The sequence below is a fragment of the Sander lucioperca genome, chromosome 3 (genome assembly GCF_008315115.2).
Source record: "Sander lucioperca isolate FBNREF2018 chromosome 3, SLUC_FBN_1.2, whole genome shotgun sequence".
NCBI classification, from domain to species: Eukaryota; Metazoa; Chordata; class Actinopteri; order Perciformes; family Percidae; genus Sander; species Sander lucioperca.
This window is the reverse complement of record NC_050175.1, coordinates 33,406,822-33,421,574: the sequence shown is the minus strand read 5'-3', so window position 1 is coordinate 33,421,574 and position 14,753 is coordinate 33,406,822. Positions and strand designations below refer to the sequence as shown.

Here is a 14,753-nt window from a genome sequence, read left to right as displayed (position 1 = left end):
AGCCAGCCTCTGTTTCACCTCCTCAGCATCCATTTACACGCTAATCGAAACGCTTCACCTGACCGCTTGTTTACTGCGCAACCAGGAGCGCAAGCCCGAGCCCGTGTAACATGATAGAAATTAAGACCGAACCCGACCGGCAAAGATCTTCAGCTCTACCCTGCATATACTGCTCATACAGAGGTATACAATACATTTAATACCACTAAATCATGAACTAAACTCTGTCTTTCTCCACTCTGCATGTCTCTGGTGTTGAATTGTTTAGGTATGGCCCTCACCAGGATGCTGACCCCTTCAAACCCAGAGTCCCAGCTCTGATCCACCATTTCGTGGCCTATAAGAACCAGGACCACGGGGCCTGGCTGAGAGGAGGGGATGTCTGGCTGGACGACTGCCAGTGAGTACCCCATGCATGCAATGATATAGTGATATTGATATTACAGTTTTTTGGGCACTTGGGCACACCACTGGCACAAGTGCTGTCATGCTGTGCAGTGCTGAGCATTTGATGAAGGCCACTGATCAGAAACCATGGCAGCGAGTCAGCAGTACACACACTCCTTTACCCAGTCCAAAAACACCAGATTGTGAACTGTGGTAGTCTTTCTCCTTTTGTTTTTACTGCACCACCACTGACCTAAAAAATGGCAGAAAGGTCACATTGTACATATGTGCAAAATGGATACTGCCTTTCTTAATTGGAGTTTACTTGAACATCCAGGCATGGTTATCTGAAGTATGGTTAAACTATAGTTAAAGCTTTAGTGCGTACATTTTTGATATTAATGAACGTCCGTTACATTCAAGCCATTGCCAAATGAGTTGCTACAAAGCTAATTAAGACTATCAGCTCCACACAACTCTCTCTGTATTTCTCAGTATGGCTATGTTCAGAAGATTGTGACGTCCAGCGACTTTCGCGTGTAGAAACTCAAGTGAAGATAATTACCTCTTCTGAAGAGTCCATCATGTTTTTTTAATCCTCCGTGTCCTCCTTGACTACTATTAACTGTGTGGAGGAGGGGCGGGGGTGGTGCGCGATTGAGTAAGGCTTGTATCATGTGGACGTGCCGACAGTTTTGTTGTCATAGAATTCCTCATTGGGGAGACAGAAACTATGCACTATAGCTTTAAAGGGTAACTTTCGTATTTTTCAACCTGGACCCTTTTTTCATATGTTTTTGTGTCTAAGTGACTGATGGGAACAACAATTTCTGAAATTGGTTACAAATACAGTTTTTGTTTCGATTGCTAACATGCATTGGTCAAAACTGAAGTCACTTTGTCAAAACTCTTCACACAGTCAGCCAAACAGAAGTCTATGTGGACCAAACTGTGGATAATCATTGCTGTCACACAAAATGCATTCAATGACCACATTCTCCAAAATCCATGAACTCTTTTCTCATTCACTCCACCACCTGCAAAGCACGATATATCTACAGCACATTGTTCAAGTGCTAACACTGTTTTTCACATTTGTTACTGTAAAAACACATTCGAAACATAATGATGGAAGAGTTTGTGCATTTCTGCCGTAACCATATTGAAAACATAAAAAAAATCTAGCAGAATCTTTACAATAAAATGAAGTAATAATCATTCCAAAAAGCTGATTTCAGCTGAAAGAGAAGACATGAGATGTGATGTTCATTTAAACTTGTGGCCAAATGCAGCAGAGAGGGAGGAACCCTCACAGTGCTGAACAGTAGGGCCCTATCTTGTACCCGGCAAAGCGCAGCGCAAAGCCCAACGCAAGTGTCTTTGCTAGTTTAAGATCGACGCAGTTGTCAATTTTATTATTCTGAGTTTTGGAGGTGAGATGAACTGTTTGGCCAAGATGCAAGGTGATAATGCAGACTGTATGAAGAGTTTTGAAAAAGTGGTTTTAGTATTGCCTGACGCTTGTTGGCAATTGGGGAAAAAACAACTATAAATAAATAAGTGGGTGAATATAATTGCGTCTGAGTGAAGTTTGTCAACTTTCAGTGCAACTGAAAGTTCTTGGAAACCCTCATTATAAGTTTTAGGTAGCACAGGTCGTTTTTATCACATTTGATGAAAGTGGGAAATTCATCCCTATCCCTTTCAGACTGTGTGTGTGTGTGTGTGTGTGTGTGTGTGTGTGTGTGTGTGTGTGTGTGTGTGTGTGTTCCCTGGAGATCTCGGACTTCTGCTGTGCTCACAGTGATAATATTCCTATATTCTCTCTTTCTTGTTTAGATTTGCTGATAATGGCATTGGCCTCACTCTGGCGAGGTAAGACACCCCCCCCCCACACACACACACACCCCCACTTTTCATATTTCTAGGATGGATAGAAATAATGGGAGGTCCCTCTTTCCCCCTCTCTCTCTCTCTCTCTCTCTCTCTCTCTCTCTCTCTCTCTCTGTCTATAAGAGTAATTGGAAAACACCTTATAAGGAGTCTGTTTAGGATGCATTGGGAAATGGAGCGCTTTGATGCTGTGTGAAAAGTAATTTAGGGGTGCGATGGTCACAGAGGTGGGAATTGGTGAGAAGTTTCCAACTGGCTTTACAAAGTAGGGTGCCTACGGGTGCATACAGTACGTCTACACCAATTATGTTTGTCTATATATTTTTCTCTCTCCGTTTAAACCCTCCATCAAAATAGTGTTTCTGTCTCCAAAGTGTATAAATCTTGGTGTCTCAGTGTGTACAGGGTGAACAGAGCTTTGGCAAAATGATGGCGTAAGGCAGGCCATTGAGGGTCGGGGGGCTGTGTGCCAGTAATAGGAGTGTTTCGGAAATTGATTGAAATTAGTCAAAGAAAAAACAAAAACAGACACAGCGTAGATTAGAGTCTGGTAACATGCAGCTAAAGACACAGGGTAACATTAGCTTACCAACTTGTAGCATGCAGCTAAAGACACAGGGTAACATTAGCTTAGCGATAGCCTGCAGCTAAAGACACAGGGTAAAGTTAGCTTAGCGGTAGCCTGCAGCTGCTCTTTTTCCAGCCACTGTTCAAACTGTGGAATCAGAGATAACGAAGAAACAAGAGAACTGAAAAACCCTCCTGCTTGAGGGAGGACTGGCTGAATAGTGTTTGAGGTTTAATCCTGCATTGCTGAGCATGATATGAATAGCAGCGGGGAATACTAAGTAGTAAGTACACAAAGTACATACAGTAAATAACTGGCAATGCAGACACACAGGAGCCGATCAAGGCTGCTGTTCTACCGCACTTTGCATTTGACATGTTGGTTCAGCCAAACTTCTAAAAAATATATTTATTGAACACAATACAGATAAACGTTGCATAGGGAGAAGCTCTAATGTATATAGGGCATCTAGCTGAAGCTATCTAACTAATAGCTTAATAGTTTTAGCTTCAGCTAAAATGCAGTGTAACTTGTTGGTAGATGGACTACTGTTCCGCCCCACACTGCAACACACACAAAGGAACACTGAAAAATACTGTAATGTAGTGTACTCATTATTCAAAATGGTTTCAGCTTTCAGCTTTCTCATTTTCACGTTCAGCAACTGCTGAGGAAAGAATATAGAACTACCACTGGAGCAATATACAGCGTGTGATTTATCATTTATACTGTAATCTACTTGATTATCACAAAAAATATTTTTTATCAGTCTACTTTTAATTTAGGGACATCCTAATGTGGAACTTTCTGCACCTACAATAATAATCTTTTGCAGTGTCAATCATCTTGTCTCTGGAACTTTTGGCCTCAGGTCATGAACAGGTGACGGGTATCTGACCTGATGTCCATCTGCAGGTACTGGACTTCACACATGGTTATGAACTGCCTTCTTTAGTCTGTTTAATCAGCGTTTCCATGCACAGCAGTAACCGGGGTATGGTCTATCAGCGTTTTAATTCACACCGGTAACCAGGGTATGGTCTTACCCTGGGTTATGCCAGTTCTCCACGGGGAGGAATGGGAAGTGAAGGGAGTAGGGCTGGGTATCGTTCAAAAATGTTCGATATAGGTGCCGATACCAATACTGGTTCCTAAACAATATTTTCTTCGATACAAATTTTATAAAACAAAACAAAATTAAAACATTATGGCACAAATCTTTTTGTTTATTTTTCAGCTCCTACTACGTGAGTCGTCTCTGTGTAACGTAGATTTTTTTTCTGCGTGTATCTACAACGTTTAACGTTAGACAACCAATCACAAACATTATTAGGTCTTGGTAAAAGAATGCTGCATGCTGATTGGCTCACTGACGCTGATCAGATTTACTCCTTAGGTATTGAAATTGGGTATTGAATGACGAGGCATTTTTTGATACTCTGTACTTCGGAGGCAATACAGTCGGGGGCCTAAAAAGTATTGAATTAAAGGAGACTTTTAGCAACAACAAGCCCTTTAATAACTAGGCCAATGCCTAAGCGTCCGTATTTTATGCAATGGAAATGAGAATGTGTTGCAAAATCACAACAACTAGGAAAGCAGGGTGAACATGGCGGACACTGTAAATTTCTAACTTGCCATAGCTCATGTTGTTTCTGTTCTTTTTGGCGCTGTTGCTTCCTACTGCTCTCTTCTACGTATTTCCGGGTCAAAAACCATGGCAGCTGAGTGGGGAGGGGCAGTTAGAACCTATGGAGCATGTGCAGACGTGTAACCTGAGCTTACCCAGGTTAACGCATATACATACATATACATGTATGTATATGCTAGTTACTAAAGGAGTTCTCTAGGTATGTTAACTGGGGTATGAGAACTCCAATTTTAGCTGGGGTAATGTGTTTACATGGCGTTTGAGAAACAGGGGTATTAAGTCAGAAGTGAAATGAGGAAGCAGTGATATCTTAATTCATCTTTAAGAATGAGTTTGAAACCTCAACCTCATCGCTTAGATCAGCCCAAAAAATCAAGCCCGAACCTACCCGAGCCCAAGCACGTTGCGTCCGAGACCGGCCCGGCCCGACACATTAACTGTAATTATGAGCCCGAGCCCGATTTAAACCCGACACTTTTTTAATACGCAGGCCGTTATAACTGACGTTCTCAACTACAATTCCGAGTTGTTTGAACTGCAGAAATCTGTTTAGAATAATGCAACAAGGACGAAGCCTGTAAACTGCGCTGTTTGTTTATTCAGAATGGAACGGATCGCAAATGGATCTGAATGAAAAAACATAAAAAAAAGAAACAATGATGAACAACATATTGTTGTCACTGCCCACGACTTGTTTAAACTGCTTCCATACCTCCGACTTTCCTCCACACTTGCTCAAAGGTAATTATCCTGTTTTTCTTTTTTTCTTTACATCTTCAAGCTCCATGTTGCACTTAAGATACACAATTATTATTAGTTATGGGTGCGAGAGGAGGAGACTCCGCGCATGAAGTGCTGCATTTTGTAACTGCAGCCTAAATTTTGTACACATTTGTTACTTTTATATAGCTTATATATAGCCTACATATTTATAATAAAAAATAAAACGGCCCGAAAATAACGGCCCGAGAATCTAAACTCTAGACCTCATAAGATCCTACATGGTAAAAGGTTGGAACTTTTCAAATGAATAAAGTAGTCTTGGCCTTGTTTTGCCTAAAACATCTTACAGTAATGTTAAAATAATTGTAAAATCCATCTTACAAACCTTCCTAAGCTTGAACGATGCTCTGGTCATAAACCATAGCCTACTTCCTACCCACTCATAGAAGGCTAAGAGCTTCTTAAAATGACATATTACAGGCTTTTTATTGTTTTTGCTCATTCAGTGCAACATCTATACTGTTACCATGACACTGATTCTCTCTTTAAGTGATGTTAGAATGAAAGGAACACAAAACACACACACACACACACACACACACGATACAGAAATGAATTAAACAGGTGTTGATGTGCTGCATATCCACTGACAGAATGGATTACTTTGTCTTCCTTATTTGTAGTATGTCTGTATTTATTTTTATCTTTGGCCTCTATAAAGTCTGACAGCACAGCCATAACTCTAATGGCTTTTGTGGCTTGATAGCACCTCATCAACACTGCTTTTTAGTCTCAGTATAGTTCCCTCTCTATCTGGAACTGTGAAAACAGAAAAGCAGGCTGTCTTTACTCATGTGGTGTAATTATTCACATCACTGAATTATGGAGATGACACACACACACACACGCGGGACAACAATGGACCAGAATCAGATTGCAGTGAAAACCCACTCAGGTGGGTGCTTTCTTTTTCTTTGTACAGCAAAGTAAGGAGTGCAGCGGTGTATCTCCCTCGTGGCGTGGCTGGTGTGCAGGGTTGGGTTAGGTCTTGGGGAATTCAGCTGGGTAGGCGAGGTGCAGTAGAGAGGCTCACCGGTGAAGTTGTGCAAGGAGGGGACAGGAGACCTCGAGTTCCAGTGAAGATTGATGGGTCGTTCAGCTCCAGTCTTCCTTGGCTTCAGTTTATGGGCTTTCTGGGTGCAGGAAACAGCGCAGTGGTTAGCTTGAGTGGCAAACACAGACTCACTTGCCTTGGTCGGCGTGGGTCCTTTTGTCCTGGCCTGACGAGGGGCAAATGAGAGGCAGCTGGAGGCGGTGATTAGTGGTTGCCAGCCGTGCCATGTGGTAGGCTGGCTTCTTGGCCATGTGCTTGTTTTGACAAACACAATGGGAGACCTTTGAAGGCATATACCTGGCATGGCAACACTTCAGGGGCCATTTGGCCACATTCCACATGCAAGGACCTTCCTGAGCCTGGTGTTGTGTTCGGACCAGTCCTCTGCATGGATGACCACATCATCCAAGTAAGCAGCTGTGTAGTCTCAGTGTGGTGCCAAGATCTGGTCCATCATCCTCTGGAAGGTGGCCGGAACTCCATGGACACCAAATGGGAGTACTCTGTACTGCCAGTGACCACTAGGGGTGCTAAAAGCAGTCTTCTGTTTGGCCTCCGGGCTCAAGGGTACTTGCCAATAACCCTTGGTCAAATCCAGAGTAGATATGAACCTTGCTCGGCCTAACCCACCAGCTCGTCGACAACTTTGTTCAGTCGGCGGAAATCATTGTAGAATCTCCAGGAGCCATCTGACTTCGGAACCAGCACTATGGGATTGGACCAGGGGCTGTGAAATGACTCAATCACCCCAAGGTGGAGCATTTTCTGGACTTCGTCATCCACCGCTTGTTGTCTGGCTTCAGGGATTCGGTAGGGCCGTTGCCGAACAAGGGTCCCAGGAGGAAGTGCAAATCTCATCCTGCCTGGGTTGGAGGAAAAAACATCCCGGTGTTGGTCGATCAGCTCCTGAGCTCCTGCAGTTGGGCAGGACTAAGCCCCTCATCACAGTGGGTTGGTCAGCCTGAGCGCAGGCTGTCAGCAGAGGAACAGGCTCAATCCATCGTTTGAGTAAGTTGATGTGGTATGTCTGGACCGGATGTCGACAGCCTGGTTGCTGGACTCGGTAGTTGACAGGCCCTAGACGTTCCACACGGTGTAGGACCCTGCCAGATAGCGAGGAACCTACAAGATGCGGAGGGGATGAGGACCAATACACGATCGCCCAACTGGAACTCCCGGGGTTGTGCTGGACAATTGAAGGTCTGCTGTTGGGCCCGCTGGGCCTCCTCCATGTGGGAATGTACAAGCGGCATTATCCTCTCAATCCGGTCTTGCATCTCCTTAACATGCTCAATGGTGACAGCTGCTGTTCCCAGGTCTCCTGGGCCACATCCAGAAGGCCCCTAGGCTGCTAGCCATACAGCAACTCGAAAGGGCTAAAGCCAGTTGACGCCTGTGGAACCTCACGGATGGCAAAGAGAACATAAGGGAGGAGAAGGTCCCAGTTGCGTCCATCCTCATCCACCACTCGTTGGAGCATTCTTTTCAATGTTTGGTTGAAGCGCTCCACAAGCCCATCTGTCTGGGGGTGGTAGACAGAGGTGTGGAGGTAATGGACCTTCAGAAGAGCACACAAGGCTTTTGTCAAACGAGACATGAATGGGGTACCTTGGTCAGTACCCTTGAAGGCATGTGCCCGGCATGGCAACGATTCAGGGGCCATTTGGCCACAATACATACATACATACATACATTCATACATTCATACATGCATACATATATCCACCTGTATTTTGTATATTGGGTGATTCATATTTACTTGGTGTTAGAGCTATTTTTACTCAACAAAGAAAAACAATTGCAACAATCAGTTTGTAATCCCCTGAATAATGTCTTGATCATGATGTTTGAATAATGAACACTCTGGGATCAATGAAACAGTACTGATTCACTGCTGCTACACTTCCTGCTGCTGCTGGCCCGTCCACACTTTTAATCGTGATTAATGCTTCTGCATTAAATCCACACCGTGGCTACGTATGTAGGTACGTGGAGATGCCGACCCTACGCCATAGCCTGACGTGCACCTCTCAAAAGATTTAACTACACGTTGCAGCGACACACAACGCTTGCCCGTGGCTTGGTAGCGTTGCTTTTCCCCCGACTCATGTCCTGGTTCTCCCTCTCCATAAACAACATGAAATCAAGGAGAGGGTTAGCTTTTCCTGCTACAGATTTCCCACCGTAGTCAGAAAGCACATGGGAGACACTTTGTTTCTCTCACTATGACTCTAAATTAGTTTTACTCTAGGTTAATCCCCGTCACTCTCTCACTCGCTCTACCACACACTCCCCACACACACACACATGCCGACCCTGCTATTCTCTTGAAGAGATTGACGCACACACCAACGCACAAGTATAAACTTCAGGCCACTTACGTAGGCTGCAGCGAAAGTTCTGCGTGGAGCCTCCGCAGAACCATAAATCATGCTTAACTCTCTAGCTGCAGATAACAGCCAAAACAGGTTGATGCTTTTGCACTGTTATTGTTGCACTTGTGATTGCTGCAATATTTATTAGTTTTTATTATTTCTTTTTGGAGTAACCTTTAACTACATGCACTGCGTGACACCATGTTGTGTTTTACACACCATTAGGGTCATATTATGGTTTGTTGTATGGTATTGTATCATGCTGTACATGTTGTTTGTGTTTTTTTTATGGCTGCAGCATGGGTTAAGTACCAAGACAAAGTGTCCCACCTTGTGGGACAATAAAGTTAATCTTGAATCTTGAATCTCTCCCTGTCTGTGTGTGTGCAGCGGAGGCACGTTTCCAGATGATGACGGCTCGCGTCAGCAGGTGAAGAACTCGCTCTTTGTGGGTGAAAGTGAAAATCGCGGGATGCCTCTCCCTGACAACAGGATCTGGGGCCCCGGGGGTTCTGACCTCACTGGCAGGACCCTGCCACGCGGCATGTAAGTGACAATTATGGCCTGTTTTAGTATGTTGTTTTGGTTTGACAGCTCACAGATTCAGCCACGCCCATAATATGATAAAAGATGTAATGATCATCGACACACTGAAATGGAAAAAAATAACTGACACTGGTAATGCAAAGGATGCATTGTTTTGCTGCTCTCGTCTTTCATTAACCGTGATCCAATGGAGAAGACAAATAGTAAATGGACTGCATTTATATACAACCACGTAAAGCACTTTATTACAAATGGCAGATGAATGATTGAAAAATATTCCTTTATTTAACAACAGATGTGTCCTCTTATCAAAAGTGCAACTGAAATTGTATTTTATCTTACAGTTCTTTTCGATTACTAAACGACAGGTGGCACAGCTGGAGTCAAATGTGCAAAACTCTAACCACAGTCTGTACAGCAGCAGTTCATGTGGATAAAACTCAAGTTTGTTTTTCATTGCTTGAACACAGTTTTCAAAACTCTACACACTTATCCCATGGCTTTATTTCAATTCAATTCAATTTAATTGATAGTATCAAATCATAACAAGAGTTATCTCAAGACATTTTACAGCTAGAGTAGGTCTAGACCACACTCTATGATTTACAAAGACCCAACAATTTCCCAAGAGCAAGCATTTGGTGCGACAGTGGTGAGGAAAAAACTTCCTTTTAGGCAGAAACCTCGGACAGACCCTGATACAGATATACAGATATAGAGAAATATGATTCATAATAATTATAGCAGTTGGAATGATGAACAGTGGCAGTTTTAGTCCCAATAAAGATAGTGGAACCATGACTAGAAATAATAGTTGTAGCAGGTTAGAGCGTAGCAGGGCATAGCAGGGCGTAGCAGGATCATTGCGGGGCGTAGCAGGGTGTAGCAGGGCGCTGAGCAGGACCATGGTGGCAGCTGCAACCATGATTTAGGTGGCACCCTAATCCAAGGAAAACTGTGAGGCGACAAAACTATAAGGACTCCAGGGAATAAGCTCCCCAGAGCAAAGTTAGTAACAAGCATTTCTGGGACATGAATGTACGCTTTAACCACAACCTGCACAACACTGTGAATCTACAGCACTTTGTTCAAATGCTAACACACTGCTGTCAAAACTGTTAACCTCACATTCAAAACAGAATGGATTTCAGCCCGGTGCATTTCAAACACTGCTGATTGTAATTTCAGCTGAAAGCCTAAGCAGGGGTCTTGTTTTAGACTTGTTAGTGAACACATACTGTATATATACTGTGTATAGGGAAAGCTTAGAAAGCCTTTTTTTGAAAATAAAGAAACACCAAATAAGAATGAAGCAGTTCTACATTGTACCGTTTGAGAGAAACAGTGAACAGGTAAAAGAGCAAAGATGCCAATATGTCCAGGTAAGATGTCTGAGGTTACATACACAGCTACAAAAAAGTGAAAAACACTTATTTTACTATAGTAAAACTGCACACCTCCTTTTTTTCAGAAAGTAATGGAGGTGGAAGCAATAGAAACACCACATGTATTTGTATTTATAGATGATGCAGGTGCATGGCAAGAGAGGACATCCATTGTGATGATGAAAACTTGTTCCCTGATGCTGGTGAGAGGCAGGATAAGCCCCACAATGCTTTGTTACTATTATGTACCTTTAGTTTGTAATTTTTTGCCAAGTAATTACGTAAATTACTACAGACAAATAAAAATATATCTATTGGAGCAAACTGCTGATTTTATAATAAAATAAAAAATTCACTCTTCTTTAAAGAAAATATTGAGTGGTGTGAAGTCACTTAAATTATTCAAACTGTAAAGATCAAAAGTGTTTTAATTTCTGTATTGGTGTTTGATGCTAGTGTTTTTACTCTCAGTGTGTTCTGAGTGACGGTTTGGCTGCACTGAGTCTGTTTTGAGACGTGTGAATAGTTGTGTGTTGTTAGGAATGAGTTTTGCAGGTGAAGTTAACTGTTTAGCTCAGGTGACTGTTGGTAATGCAGACTGTTGTTTAGCAATTGGAAAAAAAAACTGTAAATAAGAAAAATTAAATAAAAAATATATTAGAGTTAGAGTTCTAAAACAAATCCCACATCAAAATAACTGAATGAAAAAAAATCTTTTCAAACAAATAAACTAAGAAGACGTAGTGACGTCTGCAGTCAAACAAGTGAAATCTAAAGTAGATTACGCCCGAGGCCACTTAAAAATTGCATTGATTCATTTTTTTATCTCAACTGCTTTAATCTTTGCACATTTTCACCAGCAAACTGTGACGGTAACTCTGTTTACTCAGGATATGGAGTCAAAGACACAACTGCAGATTAGGGCTGCACGATGAATCTTTGCAGATCGAAATCGCGATTTGAAAGAATACAATTAGCTAATCGTGAAGACCGCGATTAATCAAATGTGAAAATTTAGTTGAATGTTTGGTGTAAGACCGCGATTAATCAAATGTGAATATTTAGTTGAATGTTTGGTGTAACATTTGGTTTAACATTTTTTATTCCTCTTTTTATTATTATATTTACTGTTTTTATAAGATAAATGCTGGAATAATTTTCATTTATTTTTTTTACTTTATTTAAAGTGCTCATATTATGCTTTTTGGCTTTTTCCCTTTCCTATATTGTGTTATATATCTTTTTTGTGCATGTAATAGGTTTACAAAGTGAAAAAGCACAAAGTACATCCCAAAGGGAGTTACCATCTCCCACAGAAAGCATTGTTCACGAACTGCTGCAAACAGCTCTATTGTAGTCCAGCCTTTACTTCTGTGACAAACGCGTGTCATTTAGCATCACTTTGTAACACACGTTATAATGCTCGCCTAGCTGCTAGTGTGGCGCGCCCTCAAACCAAGCTAGTTAGAGCGGAGGCCCGAAGAGTTCAGATTGTTGTGTCAACATGTCCAGGAGACAGTGCAGAATTAAAACGTTACGTATGAAAGATTAATTTGTTGTTAACATTTAAATAACTTACCACTCTGAAACGTCTTGTTCCAGTCGAAGTTGCAAAGCTGGTTCGGGATGTTCTGCCTGTGTTTCGGGATCAGATTTGGGTTTGAACACAGCTGAGCCGTGGCCATGGTTACTGGTTGAAGCTAGTTTGTTTCGGATCACACTAGCTTGCTTGTCAGGCCCCGCCCTACTCTGCTTCTGACTGGCTAGTAGTCCTTACCTAGGTACTGCGCATGTGCGACTCCCAACAAAGATGGAACAGAAGTGAGATGCCTCACTCGGTAGCTAAAACTGATAGCTCATCACACAGGCTGAAAAGAGGAGCTGCAGCAATGTGCAATATGACAAAAAACTATGGTGTTTTTGGAAAATGAAACCACATAAACGTATTCTGGTACAACCTCTAAATATAATTATGAACCTGAAAATGAGCATAATATGAGCTCTTTAACATGATGGTAGAAGGTGAAATATGTAGATGCTGCTGTTGAACTGAGGCGTATCAGAAATTTCAGTTTACAGGAAAGTAGTGATACTTTTTATTGGAATTTCTTTTTATCATAACTTTAGCTTTTGTGATACATTTTCTGTGTTTGACTATTAAATGTTCCATGCTTATTAAAAGAAAAACACTCATTGCTGGTGATTCATATCTATGTTCTCATCCTTTCTTAAGAATATAGAGCAGTTTTGATGGTGTCTCATGTTATAATGCTTCATGACATGTTTTATCTGTTATACAGTAAATATTGAACCTTTTTTTTTTTATGATTGCAAATCGAATCGAAATCACAATATCTGGCAGAAAAATCGCAATTTGATTTTTTTCCCAAATCATTTGGCCCTACTGCAGATGGTCATAAACCTGGTTAGTGACAGAATCATGTACATGTACATAAGCCTCAAAACCAGCTTAGTATGGAATTGGGTACCCAGCCTTAGTCGTGCTCTATGTAAACTGTGAATTGGAACATACTGAGCATCTACTGCATCGATGGACAGCGGAGGAGAAGGAATGGTAGGACAGGACATTTCTCTGCCATGAAAACGTCTTACCACTGTCGATCCTTTAGAACTGACATGAACTCACACCGACCACAGCTGCTGTTTTTCATCAAGTAGCCAAGTGAGAACATTTGACAGCCACTTTTCAAGCCAAAGTGTTTAATACCCCAAAGATAGATTTGAGGTGGAGTAGCACTTTAATAAAGACTGGTATGTGTGAGAGCCAGACATGGTATGCTAGAAATCAGTCCAGCCCCGGCCCAGTTGGCAGAACACAGAGGGAATGTCTCAACTGCAGTATTATCACAGATTCCTTTACTGTGTGGGAAAAAAAGACAACTCTGCTCAACTACGCTGCTTTGATGCAACCAGCTGAACTTGGGCACACCATTGGCACAAGTGCTCTCACGCTGTGCAGTGAGTGCTGAGCATTTGATGAAGGCCACTGGTTAGAAACCATGGCAGCGAGTCAGCTGTACACACATTCTTTTACCCAGTCCAAAAACACCAGAGTTGTGAACTGTTCCTTTTGTTTTTACTGTACTACCACTAACCGGTAGGGGTGTGACCAGACACACAGCTTATGAGATGAGATGAGACACAAGATTGTGTTCACGAGAACGAGACGAAATTTTAACACTATTTAAAAAAAAACTTCAATTAAGAAATATGACTGGAAAGATAGTCTTTCTAGTCCAAGCGTTTCATTGCAGCAGTAAACAAGGAAGTAGGATGCTCTTGCAGTGTTTCAATTTGTGGCGGGGGGAGGGGGGGGGGGATACTTTTCAATACTCAGCAGCAAACATTCAGTGTAAGAGTAAAAAATGACATAACATTACGTTTATTTGATTCACAGCTGCTACAACTGCATTTTACCGCAAACTTGCGACTAGTTCACTTTCTAAAGCAGGCACAATCGCTTGTTGAGTTGGGTCAGGACTCCAACATTAACACACTGACAACATTGTATTCAGAATATAAAATATTTTATAGCACTTTTTAATGTGTGATGTAAAGGTGTACGAGATAGATACCTACCAACCTTTTGTGAACTTGTGAATTTTGCCAGCTGTCTTCTCTCCCTTATGGAGACAGACGCTGTGTGCATGGTGGGCTCGATGGTGTTTTAAGCCTCCAACGTCGCTTTCCAGGCAGCTAGCTAACCCTCACCTTAACCCTAAACATAACTATTGCCGCGCTGCCTGGAAGGCAACGTTGGGGGCTAAAAACACCAAACACTGCACGGTGGGAGGAGCTGTGTGTGTGTGTGTGTGTGTGTGTGTGTGTGTGTGTGTGTGTGTGTGTGTGTGTGTGTGAGCGAGACAAGTGACAGAGAGACGGAGGAGAGCAGGGAAAGGAACGTTGTTGCAGCTGAACGTGTTTTAAATAGCGTTTAAAAAAAAAAATTAATAACGAAACGCAATGTGCGGCGGCCGGTGTTGATAGTGCGGCGCACCGCCACACATTAGTCTATGTGTAGGAAACACTGCTCTTGTATTGATTTATGACTATTTTAAGACGAGAGGAGAACATTTATCTTTGTTTAATA

General features: G+C 42.2%; 1 protein-coding gene and 1 long non-coding RNA gene across 3 annotated transcripts in view; one reads left to right on the top strand and one right to left on the bottom strand.

Moving 5' to 3' along the window:
• The window catches only part of LOC116050761 (cell migration inducing hyaluronidase 1), a 252,036-nt gene that overhangs the window by 203,547 nt on the left and 33,736 nt on the right, over nt 1-14,753 (top strand). For both annotated transcript variants that reach the window (XM_031300979.2, XM_031300980.2), the window contains exons 18-20: nt 269-400; nt 2,227-2,262; nt 9,102-9,257. In XM_031300979.2, the coding sequence (XP_031156839.1) occupies nt 269-400; nt 2,227-2,262; nt 9,102-9,257 (324 nt within the window). The remainder of the gene's footprint in view (nt 1-268; nt 401-2,226; nt 2,263-9,101; nt 9,258-14,753) is intronic.
• Nucleotides 6,160-6,505, bottom strand: LOC116050772. The gene is made up of 2 exons (XR_004105165.2): nt 6,469-6,505; nt 6,160-6,415 (listed from the first exon to the last, which is right to left on the bottom strand). It is a non-coding gene; the product is annotated as an uncharacterized LOC116050772 (long non-coding RNA).